This window comes from Mauremys reevesii, linkage group 4 (genome assembly GCF_016161935.1).
Source record: "Mauremys reevesii isolate NIE-2019 linkage group 4, ASM1616193v1, whole genome shotgun sequence".
NCBI classification, from domain to species: Eukaryota; Metazoa; Chordata; order Testudines; family Geoemydidae; genus Mauremys; species Mauremys reevesii.
The window spans coordinates 143,943,689-143,957,439 of record NC_052626.1 but is presented as its reverse complement, the minus strand read 5'-3'; the positions used below and the strand labels follow the sequence as shown (position 1 = coordinate 143,957,439).

At 45.4% G+C, this 13,751-nt stretch overlaps 1 protein-coding gene across 1 annotated transcript in view; it reads right to left on the bottom strand.

Annotated features, from left to right (window-relative positions):
• Positions 1 to 13,751, bottom strand: part of LOC120403120 (E3 ubiquitin-protein ligase RNF213-like) — a 123,891-nt gene that overhangs the window by 43,808 nt on the left and 66,332 nt on the right. Inside the window, exons 29-35 of the mRNA XM_039533877.1 lie at positions 12,979 to 13,070; positions 12,153 to 12,303; positions 9,775 to 9,916; positions 9,003 to 9,176; positions 6,574 to 6,707; positions 5,055 to 5,212; positions 4,446 to 4,649 (exon numbers count right to left, since the gene is read on the bottom strand). Coding sequence (XP_039389811.1) covers positions 4,446 to 4,649; positions 5,055 to 5,212; positions 6,574 to 6,707; positions 9,003 to 9,176; positions 9,775 to 9,916; positions 12,153 to 12,303; positions 12,979 to 13,070 — 1,055 coding nt within the window. The remainder of the gene's footprint in view (positions 1 to 4,445; positions 4,650 to 5,054; positions 5,213 to 6,573; positions 6,708 to 9,002; positions 9,177 to 9,774; positions 9,917 to 12,152; positions 12,304 to 12,978; positions 13,071 to 13,751) is intronic.

Here is a 13,751-nt window from a genome sequence, read left to right as displayed (position 1 = left end):
TTACATCCAGTCTAGCCAGCACATTGTGAATGGGCTATTCAAGTTGATGGCCCATTTAGTAAAACAACGGGTCACAGAAGAAGCTTATCTCCACCTGATGGGCTTTCCTGAGGATGTTTTAGCCAGAATATGAATAATGGCTCCTGCTATGACTCATTGATGCATGCACAGGCATGTGACTAGCAATGTGACCCTAAACTCCATCTTGTGCCTGTACTTTTCTACAAACTGTGCTGGGAGCTTTCCTTGGGACAACGGCAGGGGTGAGCTGCAGATGGTTCGCAACGGTTCGCGCGAACCGTTTGCTAAAATTAGACGCCGGACAGAGAACCGGATGCTAAAGTTCTCTGTCCGGCGTCTAATTTTAGCAAACAGTTCGCGCGAACTGTTGCAAATTCTGCCTCCACCTCCTGCCATGAAGCTCCTCCTTGCTTCTCCTCCCCCACGGCTTCCCGCGAATCAGCTGTTCGCGCGGGAAGCCTGGGAGGGCTGAGAAGCAAGCAGGCTTCCCCGGCCCAGGAAGACGACCCTAAGGTAGGAAACTAGGGGGGCGTGTGCCCCGGCCGGTCCCTGGCCGCGGCCCGTCCCCGCCTCCCCGGCCGCGACCCTGCCCAGCCCCGCGTCCCCGACTCCCCCCGAACCCCTCCCCGGCCGCCCGGCTCCGGCCGCCCCCCCCCCCCGGCCCTGCCGTGCCCCCACCTACCGTCCCCGGGTCCCCGCCCGACCCTCCCTGGCCGCGTCCCCGCGTTCGGCCGCGACCCTGCCCGCCCCGGCCCCGGGTCCCCGCCCGACCCTCACCGGCCTCCTGGCGCGTCCCCAGCGTTCCCGGCCGCGACCCTGCCCGGCCACCCGCCCCTGGTCCCCCCGACCCTCCTGGCCACGTCCCCCTCGCGTTCCCGGCCCCGCGTTCCCGGCCCTGCCCGCCCCCATCCCGGGTCCCCGCCCGACCCTCACCGGCTGCGGCACGGCCCCGCGTCCCAACCCCCGAACCCCTCCCGGCCGCCCGGCTCGGCCGCACACCCCCGGCCCTGCCGTGCCCCATCTACCGGGATGCTCGGCTCTGGACACGGCCCCACCTCCAGCCCGGCCTGGCCCGTGGCTCCAGCCGCCCCTGCTGTTTTGCCAGGGGCCGGGCCCGGCAGCGCGGTCTGGGCGTGGCAGCGGCCCCGGCTGCCCGGCTCCAGCTCTGGCCGCAGCCCTCCTGGCTCCACCCGGCCAGCCACCTGGCTCCGGCCACTGGGCTCCGGCCGCATCCTCCGGCTCCGGTCGCGCGACTCCTGTCCCAGCCCAGCCACGTCCAGGCAGCGCGGTAAGGGGGCAGAGAGGGGGTGTTGGAGAGAGGGTAGGGGAGTTTGGGGGTGGGGGGGTCAGAGGGCAGGGAACAGGGGGATTGAATGGGGGCAAGGGTCCGGGGGAGCAGTCAGGAAAGAGCAGGGTTGGATGAGGTGGTGGGGGCACTCAGGGACAGAGAGAAGGGGTAGTTGTATGGGGTAGGGGTTCTGGGGGGCCATTGAGAATGAGAGGAGGGGTTGGGTGGGGCGGCAAGGGGTTAGTCAGGGGACAGGGAAGGGGGGGATGGGTCAGGGGTCTTGGAGTGTGTGTGTCAAGGAACATGAGGGGTTGGATGGGGCACGACCCCCCCCCCCCGGAGGGGGGGGGAAGGAGGGAACCCGTTGTTAAAATTTTGGAGGGAGGAGGGAACCCGTTGTTAAAAATTTGGCAGCTCATCACTGGACAACGGGTTTCCCACCACATGGCAGAAGCTATAAAAGGCCCTGGAAATACCTCTATTTTCCTCTTTCCTGCTCTGATCTCTGGACTAAGGACTTATATTGAAAGGAGCAGTCTAACCAATGGACTGAGGACCTTCCAATCTTTTAGAAGTCACCAGAGACTTAACAAGTCAGCACAGCAGTTTATTCCATCACTGCTTCAAACCTGATACAAGAACTTTGCAAGGTCTGTATGTATTTGATTCCTTTGATCATTTTAACTCTCACCTCTTTCTTTTCCCTCATAAGTAAATCTTTAGGTATTAGATACTAAGAGATTGGCAACTGCGTAATTATTGGGTCAAATCTGAGTAATACATTGACCTGGGTATGTGACTGGTCCTTTGGGACCAGAAGAACCCTTTTTTTAAATTAAATTGGTTTTAAATAACCACTCATCATTACCTCTAGTGTCTGGGTGATGAAACAAGGACTGGGATACTTAAGGAGACCGCATTTCTGACTTCGTTAGCCAGTATGGTGAGACAGAAATTTATTCTTGTTAGAGGTGTGGTATATCTTATGGAAGAATAACCACTGGTTTGGGGTGAGTCTGCCCCATTTCTCAGCTGTTTGGCGTGAATTTGGTATGCTCAGTTGTGACACATTGAGACACAGTGACAATAGATTACAACCTCAAGATGAGTCAACAATGCAGTGGCGTTGCAAAAAAAAGCAAATGCAATTTTGGGTTGCATTAACAGAGACATACAATGCAAGTATTGGGAGGTGCTAGTATTGCTCGTATCAGTGCTGGTTAGGCCTCAGCTGGAGTTCTGTGTACAGGATGTAGAGAAAGTGGAAAGGATCCAGAGGTGAGCGACAAAGATGATCAGTGGGATGGAATGCAAACCATATGAACAAAGGCTGAAGGAACTGGGTATGTTTAGTTTGGAAAAGAGAAGATTAAGAGGGGACATGATAGTGGTCTTCAAATACTTGAAAGGTTGTTATTAAAATATGGAGAAAATTTATTCTCTGTTGTCACAGAACAAGAGGCAGAACGAGAGACAATGGTTTCAAACTGCAGAATGGGGGTTTAGGATTAAATCTCTGAAAAATCTTCCTAACTGTAAGAACAGTAGGACAATGGAACAAACTGCCTAGGAAGGTCGTGGAAGCTCCTTCACTGGAGGTTGTCAAAAGGAGGCTGAATAACCATCTGTCTTGGATGGTTTAGACACAACAGATCCTGCATCTTGGCAGGCGGTTAGACTAGATGACCCTTGTGGTCCCTTCTAACCCTGTGGTTCTACAGATTCTGTCATTGGAAGCAAGGAAATAAATGGAGGATTCTTAGAATCAGGGTACGTCTACACTACCCGCCATATCATCAGGTAGTGATCGATCTATCAAGGATCGATTTATTGCGTCTAGTGTAGACGCAATAAAATCGATCCCCAATAGCTCTGCCATCGACTGTGGAACTCCATCACGGCGAGAGGCGGAAGCGGAGTCGACGGGGGAGCAGCAGCGGTTGACTCGCCGCCATCCTCACAGCCAGGTAAATCGACCTAAGATACACCAACTTCAGCTACTCTATTCGCGTAGCTGAAGTTGCGTATCTTAGGTCGACCCCCCTCCCCTAATGTAGACCAAGCCTAAGATTCTAAGGCCAGAAGGAACCGCTGTGATCACCTAGTCCGACCTCCTGCATAACAGAGGCCATAGAATCTTGCTGAATTCGTTCCTGCTTGGAGCAGAGCAGATGTTTTAGAAAAACGTCCAATCTTGATTTTAAAAATTCCCAGTGATGGAGAATCCACCACGACCTTTAGTAAATGGTTCCAATTGTTAATTCCCCTCACTGTTAAAAATTTGCATCTTATTTCCCATCTGAATTTGTCCAGCTTCAACTGTCAGCCACTGGACCTTGTTATTCCTTTGTTTTCTAGACTGAAGAGGCTTTGTCAAATATTTGTTCCCCACATTGGCACTTATAGACTGTGATCAACTCACCCCTTAGCTTTCTTTTTGTTAAATTAAGTAGATTGAGCTCTGTGAGTCTGTCACCATAAGGCAGGTTTTCTAATCTGTTAATCATTCTCATGGCTCTTTTCTGAACTCTCTCCAATTTATCAACATCCGTCTGGACTTATGGGCACCAGAACCGGACACAGTTCTCCAGCAGCAGCCACCCCAGTGCCAAATATAAAGGTAATGCAACCTCCCCACTCCTACTCGAGTATCCCCTATTTATGCATCCCAGGATCGCATTAGACCTTTTGGCCACAGTGTTGCAAAGGGAGATCATGATTAGCTGATTAACCGCCATGATCCCCAGTCTTTTTCAGAGTCACTGCCTCCTGTGATCGTCCCCCCACATCCCGTAAGTGTGCCTGACAATCTTTGTTCCCATACATATACATTTAGCCACATTAAAACACACATTGTTTTCTGGTACTGAGCTTACCAAGAGATCTAGATCGCTCTGTATCATGACTGCTTCCTTCATTATTTACCACTCACCCAATCTTTGCGTTAGCTGCAAACTTTATCAGTGATGATTTTGTGTTTTCTTCCTGACCATCACTAAAAATTTTAAATAGCGTAGGGCCAAAACCCACTCCCTGTGGGATCCAGTAGAAACACACCCTCTCGATGATGATTCCCATTTACAATTACAGGTTGAAAAGAGCAACAATGAAACACTGTTCAGGTAACCTCGCTCACCATTTTAGTTGTGTCTTCTTTATAAACTTTCTGCAGCTCATTGGCGAGAGTCTCCTCATTCTTCACTAAATTGATGAACAGCTGATAATTCTCTTGTAGGTAGAAATATTCAATGTGCAGCCAAATCAGGGAAAACCCCACATCGTCACGTGGCAAAGAGGCACAGAGCCGCTTTGCACCAGTTATGAGAACGTTAGACAAAATCTGGTGATAAAACAAAAAGGATTATTTCTATTTTTGGCAGAAAATTTTGACTGTTAAAAATTAAAACCAAAAACTTTTTTCTAAAAAAACTCAGGCAAGACCTTTTTTATATGAAAAAAAAAATCTACAAAAAAATTAATTTTTTTTAAAGAAATCACTTTCTGCATTATCTGGGATCTGGCCCATTTACTCCAATGTTGTTATGGCTGATTGACACCAGCTGGGGATCTGCCCCCATTAACACCAATGGAGTGAGGGCCGATTTACACCAGTTGGAGATCTGGCCATAAGTTTTTTATTTTTTTCTGCATTAAGTCTAATCTGTCTACTATACCGTTGGTAATATCACCCCAACCATTCAGCCTGGTGACGTTTAAAATTGCTTTTCTGCAGAAACCCATTTACCTCATAAACCTGAACATCTTGCCCTGGAAAAGCCATCCTCACAAAATCACTGGCATATCGCTGAACCATTTCTGGACTATTGCCATCTGGCATTGGCATTTTCGAGATAGAGCTTTGAAACATCTCAGCAGAGTCCACAGTAGGGTCCTTTGGATAATCTAGGATGACACAGAATGAACAAAGGAGAGGGACTCATTCAGTTATAGCAAATCACTATAAATCTAATAATCTAGGATGACACAGAATGAACAAAGGAGAGGGACTCATTCAATTATAGCAAATCACTATAAATACTGTCTGGTAATTATTAATATGCAAGTGAATGAGGGCGGGGCAAGAGTATAAGCATGGCAGGGCAATAGGAATCCAGTTTTTCTCCATTATAAATGGCTACTTGATAGAATTATATGGCCGTGTTCTAGGTCATTCTAGTTGGGTGGGGAGGTTCTAGGTTATTCTAGCTTGGTGGGGAATGGAGCAATTGACTACCTTTTCAAGGAATGAAGGACTGGGTTTACAAAGGACAAGAAGGCTCAGACAGTCAGACAGGGCAATCTTCAATGAGGAACTCTTCCCGCCCCCACCAGCAAGACTCCTCTAAGCAGCAGAAGATTAAGCACAGACCTTACTGATCTGCAAGTATGCAACCCAGTCTGAGAGTACCTAGATCCCCAGATCTATCTACAGATTCCTTTCCCAAGTCACTGATTTCCAGGATACAGTCTGCCATCTGGTAAGAGTGACCTACATTCTTTGATCCTTGCATTTGGCTGGTCAGAAAATGGATTTCTGTCCCATGAAACATTTTGACATTTAGCATTTTTTTTGTTACAAATCACGACAAAAAGACAAATTCTGAAAATTTTCACAACATTAAGTTATGATTTTTTTGTTTGGGTCAATCAAAATTATTAATTTTGATAATTTTGCAATGGTTTGTTTTGATTTGACCATTTTTATTTAATTTTGTATGCATAAGATAAACTTCAAAACAATGTCCTTTAGAAACAAAAAAAAATTGAAACTTTTATTGTGAAAATGTTGAAACAAGATGTTTTGACATTTTCTGAACATTTCTTCCCAGTTTGTTTTCTAACAGAATTTCATCTACATCAACAAAATGTCATGAAAAGTTTCAGTTTTCTGACACCAAACTGTTTTGACTAAAATTTTTGAACCAACTTTAGTTAAGCACAACCAAAACTCCCAAGTGATGCGGATTCCACCCCATACCTTAGTGAGCTGGGCTAATGGCTTCTCCCTGTTAATTTCCCTCCTTGTTAAAAATGTACTACTTATTTCCTCTGTGAATGTGTCTCCCTTCAGCTCCCACCCAGTGGATCTCATTCTGCTTCTCTCTGATAGATCACAGCACTCTCTATTACGAGACATCTCCTCCCCATGTAGCTCTTCTGTAAACCTGATCTGGATTTACTCTGGCAAAAGCAAGAGGAGAATTGGGTCCCATATTTTTTTCCACTGCAGTTAATTTTAATAGACGCAGAAAGTGTGAAGTTACCTTTCACCCGATGGACTGTCTCCCATATCTCATCCAGGCGAGCTTTCAGAACCCAGCTGAATGGAAAGCAGCACTGTGTGGATCTGCTGGGGTCTTCACTCATTGATAACACAGAAATCTTAGCATCAGGGGCCCTTAAGTGTTTAAAACAAACAAACATATATATAAAATATCCATATAATCTTGCTAAATTGTCAGCCTCAATGACTTAATGTGGCAGTAGGTTTCAGAGAACAATTATGTGTTGTGTGGGAAAAAAAACATTTCCTTCGACTGGTTTTGAATTTGCTGCCTTTCAATTCCATCAATTGTCCCCTTTGTAAAAGGGTGGTCTGCCCCTTTAGGGGCCATAGGCCTGGGGCCAGCCAGCCTAGTCGTCTATCAGACCCGGCTAGGAAGGGGTTAAGTGTTCTCTCTAAAGGGCTGAGAGTGCTCAGTTGGGGAAGAGCGGCAGGGTGGAGGCTGGCTCCTGTGACTGGCTCTGCAGCAGACAGGCCCTCTGGGCCACTACAGCCTGTGATGGGCAGGGGAATCACTTTGTTTTGTGTTAGTTTGTGAGTTTTTGTTTGAAAACTGTGCCCGGAAGTAAGGGCCTGAAAGAGATCAGGCTTGGAGTAAGACCTTCCTGGAGTGGGGAACAAACTAGCAGCCTACACCCTTGTTCTTGCATTATGAGACAGAGAGAACAAGACGATCCCTTCTCTGCATCAGTCACTATTTTTTACACTTTTGTCTCCTCTCTCAGGTGACAACCCCAGTCTGTTAAGTCTTTCACATGTATGTTTTTCCAGGCTGTGGATTACTTCCTCTGCCCTTCCCTGAACAGCCCCACAAAACAATTCCTTACAAAGACAGTGACAAAGACAAATCTAAGGTGCTGCACTTAGGGAAGAAAAACCAAATGTACAAATGCAGAATGGGGGGAAACTATCCTGGCAGCAGCACTGCTGAGAAGGATCTGGGAGTTGTGGTGGATCACAACTGAACATGAAAATCAACAATGCGATGCTGTTGCAAAAAAAGGAAATGCAATTTTGGGTTTCATTAACAGAGGCACAGCATGTAAGTCACAGGAAGTTGTAGACCACTTGACTCAGCACTGGTTACATCTCAGCTGGAGTACTGTGTCCAATTTTGGTCACCGCTGTATAGACAGGATGTAGAGAAACTGGAAAGGATCCAGAGGTGAGTGACAATGATGATCAAAGGAATGGAATGCAAGCCCATATGAGCAAAGGCTGAAGGAAGTGGCTATGTGTAGTTTGGAAAAGAGAAGATTGCGGGGAGACATGATAGCAGTCTTCAAACACTTACTTGAAAGGTTGCCATAAAAAAGATGGAGAATAAATTATTCTGTCTTGCTTCAGGGCAAGAGGCAGTGGGTTCAAACTACAGCATGGCAGTTTAGGATTAAATCTCAGGAAAATCTTCCTAATTGTAAGAAGAGTAGGACAATAGAACAAACTGCCTAGGGAGGTCGTGAAAGCTCCTTCACTGGAGGTTTTCAAAAGGAGGCTGCATAGCCATCCCTCTTTAGACACAACAAACCCTGCATCTTGGCAGGGGGTTAGACTAGACGACTCTTGCGGTCCCTTCTAACTCTATGATTCCAACACTCCCTTCTGGTTTTATAATCTAAGGATCTATAAATAAAGAAGAAGAAGAACAACAACACGTATAATAATGATGCATATAAAAGCTGGCACAAATGGCTTTGCCTGTAATTCTGTGCCCATAGTTGTCTGACTAAATTTTTGGCTTCTGATACGGTGAATTCCATTCAGTTCCGATGCAGTGAGTTCCACGGCTTAATCACCAATACATCTGTTGCCTTCCCACTTCACTATGCATCTACTCGTCTAACGAACGCACTCTCCACCATCCCTGACTCTCTCACTGCTATAGCACTGTACCTTTGCAGATCTGGAGAGAGGTTGGTTTTCTCAATCCTGAATAGAGATTGGTCAGGAATTTTCTGATTAAACATTATTTCATCGGAAAATCATGACTCATTGAAACCAAAACAGTTGGCAGGAAAAGGATCAGTTTCAACAAGCCTCCTGATTTGAGCAATTTTTGGGAAAAGGTTTCAAAACCATTAAAACATCCTGTTTTGACATTTTTGAAAAAAAAAACAACAGTTTTGGTTTATAATTTGAAATGACTTTCCACTTAGCAATTGTAGTTAATTTATACTTTAAAAAGGTAAATACTTTTTTTAAAAGGGTCAAAATCTAAATTGAACTTTACGATGGAGCCAAGATTATTTTTGGACTCTCAGTTTGTGAAAATTTTCAAGATTTCAACTTTTTATTCCAATTTAGGATGGGGAAAAAATGTTGAAATCTCAAAAACTCTTGCAGGATGGGAAAAGCATTTCCCACTCAGATCTAATCCTGAGAGTCTGAGCTTTCCTAGCGGTTTCTTACTTGCTGGTATACTTAATCTTCAGAAATGATTCATCTTTGAACATCTGGAGCCAGAGGTCAGAGATAGGAGTTTCTTGAGTGATATGATCCAAGTTGTTGTTTGCATCAATTACTGCTACAATTTGAGCAAACATATTTGCCAGAATGTCTTCCAAATGAATCCAGACAACATGCCTTAAAAAAAAAGGAAAAACGTGTCTTATAAAATAATTCTTTCAACTCCCCACCTCAACCAGCTCATTTTGTGTGTCTGTAACATGAGGGTTACTTTGCAGGGCTGGGCTCTAAGATACAGCTATGTAAACATCCAACAATCATAATAAAGCACAGGTCAAAACAGGGAGCAAATTTAGCATTGGCTGGGTGATGTCTCTCAAGCAGGTTGGGAGTCAGCTGTCTGCAGTGGCTGAATACCATAAATATGAATTTCCAAAACTTTCAAGTTATTTATCTGTAGGGTTTGGCACATTTCATACAGCTGATTAATTTTGTTCTTGTTCTTTGTTCTTGTTACAAACAAGATCCTTTAACTGTCCAATGACCTAAGATTTTGTTGCTAATACCCTGATTATTTGTGATTTTTAAAACATATGCTAGTTTTCTATATAAGTTCTTATACCACCCTCATCACTGTTGTACCCAAGCCCCTTCCAGGAATACTTTAAGTGACGTGATACAAACATATCACTTCTTGTTGTTATTCCAAAAATTTGAGCTATTTGAAATTCAAATGGCCAACATCATGCAGCTGTACAAGAACATACAACGTTACCTGAATGAAGTGCCTTCAAGTATGAACTCGCTAGACAGAGCTCTGCGGAAAATCCACTCTCTAGGCTTCTGACTCATCTCCTCTCGTTCTTGTAAAAGGTTACAAATTCTCCTTTTCAATACTTCCATAAGATGACAGGCAACTATCCATAAAAGAAAAAGAAATCACTTTATCCCACAATAGGGCTGGTCAACATTTTCTTAATGGAAAATTGCTTTCTACTAAATGAAAAGTGGAGTAAAAAGTCTCTGCTTTCCTCAAATTTTTGAATTTTTGTCATAGAATCCCAAACCTGAAAATTTTCAACTGAAAGCCAAAAATTTTGGATTTCAGCAGTTTTGGGCCAAAAAATTTTGGATTTTCAGGTGTTTGGTTTGTGGGGGAAAAAAAAGTTGAAAATTTCCATGGGGGAGGGGAGAAAAACATTTTCCAAGCAGTGCATCTAAAAACGTTTCCTATTTGTCTTCTTTGAAACAGTTCCTTTGGCCTAAGCAATCTGACCTTGCAACTGGAATCAAGAAACTCTTAGGGTAGGTCTATACTTACCTGCTGGGTCGACGCGTAGAGTTCGACTTCTCGGAGTTCGAACTATCGCGTCTAATCTAGATGCGATAGTTCGAACTCCGAACGCGCTCCCGTCGACTCCGGAACTCCACCACCGCGAACAGCGGTGGCGGAGTCGACGGGGGAGCCGTGGACTTCGATCCCGCGGCTTCTGGACGGGTGAGTAGTTCGAACTAAGGTAGTTCGAGTTCAGCTACGCTATTCGCGTAGGTGAACTTGCATACCTTAGTTCGACACCCCCCCCCCAGTGTAGACCAGGCCTTAGATAAAGAGTTCACGGAAAAAAATGAGATGTAAGACCTGAGGGTTCCATTTGGCTCTCAGGTCTGGTCTGCACTAGGGATTTACATTGGCATAGCTTCGTCTCTCAAGCAAGTGAAAAATCCACACCCCTCACAGATGTGTAGTATTGCGACCAGTTTTGGGGTCCCCCCACTACAGAAAAGATGTAGACAAACTAAGAGAATCCAGTGGAGGACAACGAGAATGATTAGGGGTCTGGAGCACATGACTGATGAGGAGAGGCTGAGGGAACTGGGATTGTTTAGTCTGCAGAAGAGAAGAACGAGGGGGGATTTGATAGCTGCTTTCAACTACCTGAAGGGGGTTCCAAAGAGGATGGAGCTCGGCTGTTCTCAGTGATGGCAGATGACAGAACAAGGAGCAATGGTCTCAAGTTGCAGTGGGGGAGGTTTAGGTTGGATATTAGGAAACACTATTTCACTAGGAGGGTGGTGAAGCACTGTAAAGGGGTATCTAGGGAGGTGGTGGAATCTCCATCCTTAGAGGTTTTTAAGGTCAGGCTTGACGAAGCCCTGGCTGGGATGATTTAGTTGGGGATTGGTCCTGCTTTGAGGAGGGGGTTGGACTAGGTAACCTTCTGAGGTCTCTTCCAACCCTGATATTCTATGATTCTATCACACATTCCCTATAGCTCCATTCTCCTCTATGGACCAGATGACATCTCATGATGCACCACGGTGTCCCCACTTTCATGGGACTACTGCGGCCACAGTGCATGATGGGAAATGTAGTCCAGCTTGGAGCCCAGCCCACAGAAGAGAATGGGGGCATGAGGTAACCAAACTACAGCTCTCATGAGACATTTTAGTGGCATTTCCAAATTGAAAGGTTTGGGGTTTGGCTGTTTGGTTATTCAGTTTTTAAATGAAAAGTCAATATTTTCCAAAAAAACCCCAGACACTTTTCACAGAAAAATTGTTTTGTTAAGAATACAATTTTCCATTGAAAGTTTTCACAGTAAATTTTTGACGACTTATGTGGCTTCTTCCATTAGTTTTGGCAACGAAGATTAGACAAATCAAATTAGACATGCCATTAGACTATAGTTTCCCTCCATAAAAAAGCACCTTCCATTTACTTAGTTTGAAATATTTACACATTAATTTACTTAAAGTAAATTCAGACTTGCATCTGAAGAAGTGGGTATTCACCCACGAAAGCTCATGCTGCAGAACGTCTGTTAGTCTATAAGGTGCCACAGGATTCTTTGTTGCTTTTACAGATCCAGACTAACACGGCTACCCCTCTGATACTTACTTAAAGTTGGATCCCATTTACACTAAGGATGATTACACAGTTGCCTCCAATAATTGTATAGAACTTAACAAATGTTGACAGCACAACAGCACGAAAGACCTCCACACTCATTTTTCATTTGCATTTGATGTCTAAATGGGATTATTTTATCCAGGAATCCTAGGTGATTGTACCACTAATCCGTCCAGTTTGTTCTTAGAACATCTTGTAATATCCAGTCACACACAGATATAAGGCCTTTTCTTTATACTCACGTCTATTCTTGCTCTGAGACTGAAAAAGTGCATCGTAGAGAATCTGTATCCTTTCAGTAGCTCGCTGGCTGTTGTCTTTTTTATCCTCCAGCTGGATCACAGCTTTCTGGACACTTTGTTTGATCATGAATTCAGTGTTGATCAGCTGCAGCTGGAAAAATATTTGGCAGGGCAATGCTATTGTTCCCATTGGGCAGATGGGAACTGAGACATGGAGACGAAGAGATTGACTCAGAGTTACACAGGAAGTCAGCAGCAAAGCAAGGAATTGGAACACAGGTCTTCTGAGTCCCAAGCTAGTGCCCAAACTACTATAGACCATCCTTCCTCTTCATTTGCACGGCCACCAGCAGAATAGCATCTGCGCTGCTCCCTGGCAATTTCTGTAGCAGTTTCGGGAGGCACATGCCGCATCTCGAGGCTGCAATTCCTGTACCTATCTCATGTTGCCCCATCTCTGCCGTATCTGAGCACCTCACAAACACCGATGAGTTTAGCCTCGTGAGGTTGGCAGCGCTATTCCCTCTCCCAGTCACAGGGGGGAGCTGAGGCCCAGAGACATTCCGTGACTTTCCCCAGGTCACACAGGAAGTCAGTGACAGAGCCAGAAATGGAACCCTGAACTCCTAGTTGTGCCTTACCATAGGGCCAACTTTCCCACACTACTTAACAAGGGAGAATGCCTGATGATCTCCTCTAAAACACCAGGCATGATGCCCTGCCACCTTTCCCCCCTTGGGCAGCGAAACCGGAGAAGCAGGGACTTCCCCAATTTGAACCTGTTATATTTGAAAAGCTGAGACTGGATTTGATAGTGCTCACTTACGGCAGGCAAGATAGATAAGACATTTACATTTTCCTCTGGGGCGTCATTGGCTTTTTCAGCATCTTCAGGGGCAATGGAATCCTCTGGACAACCTTGAATGATGAGCAATTGTATGTTACTTATCTGTTGCATCAAAACCTTCAGAGATTAGATGCTTAAGGATTGGCAACAGTGTGATTACTGGGTAAAATCTGAGTAATACATTGACCTGGGTATGTGGCTGGTCCTCTGGATCAGAAGAACCCATTGTTTGATTAAACTGGTTTTAAATAACCACTATCATTAACTCTAGTGATCCAACAAGGGCTGGAGTGCCTAACGAGACTGCATTTCTGACATCTTGTTAACCCGTGTGGTGAGACTGAAGTTACTTTTGTGAGTGCTTTGGTATCTCTCATGGAAGAATAACCACCAGTGTGGGGTGAGTCTGCCCCATTTCTCAGCAGTCTGGTATTCTCAGTTGTGACCCACTGAGGCACAGTGACAGCCCCTTCCAAGCGTGGGCCCCGTGCGATGGCGCCATTGCCACCATAGTAAACCCAGCACTGCCTCTGACTCCTGTGCACATGGACCTGGAGCATTACGGGATTCCCTACCCCCATCTTACTTCTCTGCGTGGGTCTGTAGCCTACATCAAAACTGAGTCCTCAGAGGGAATGTGTATGGAACGCCACAGCTCCATTTGCAGTCGCTTTTTAGCGTACAGTGACGTCTCCTTATCTGATTAAACGTCAATCCACGGATGTTACCATCCCCTTATGGGGCAGGGAAAT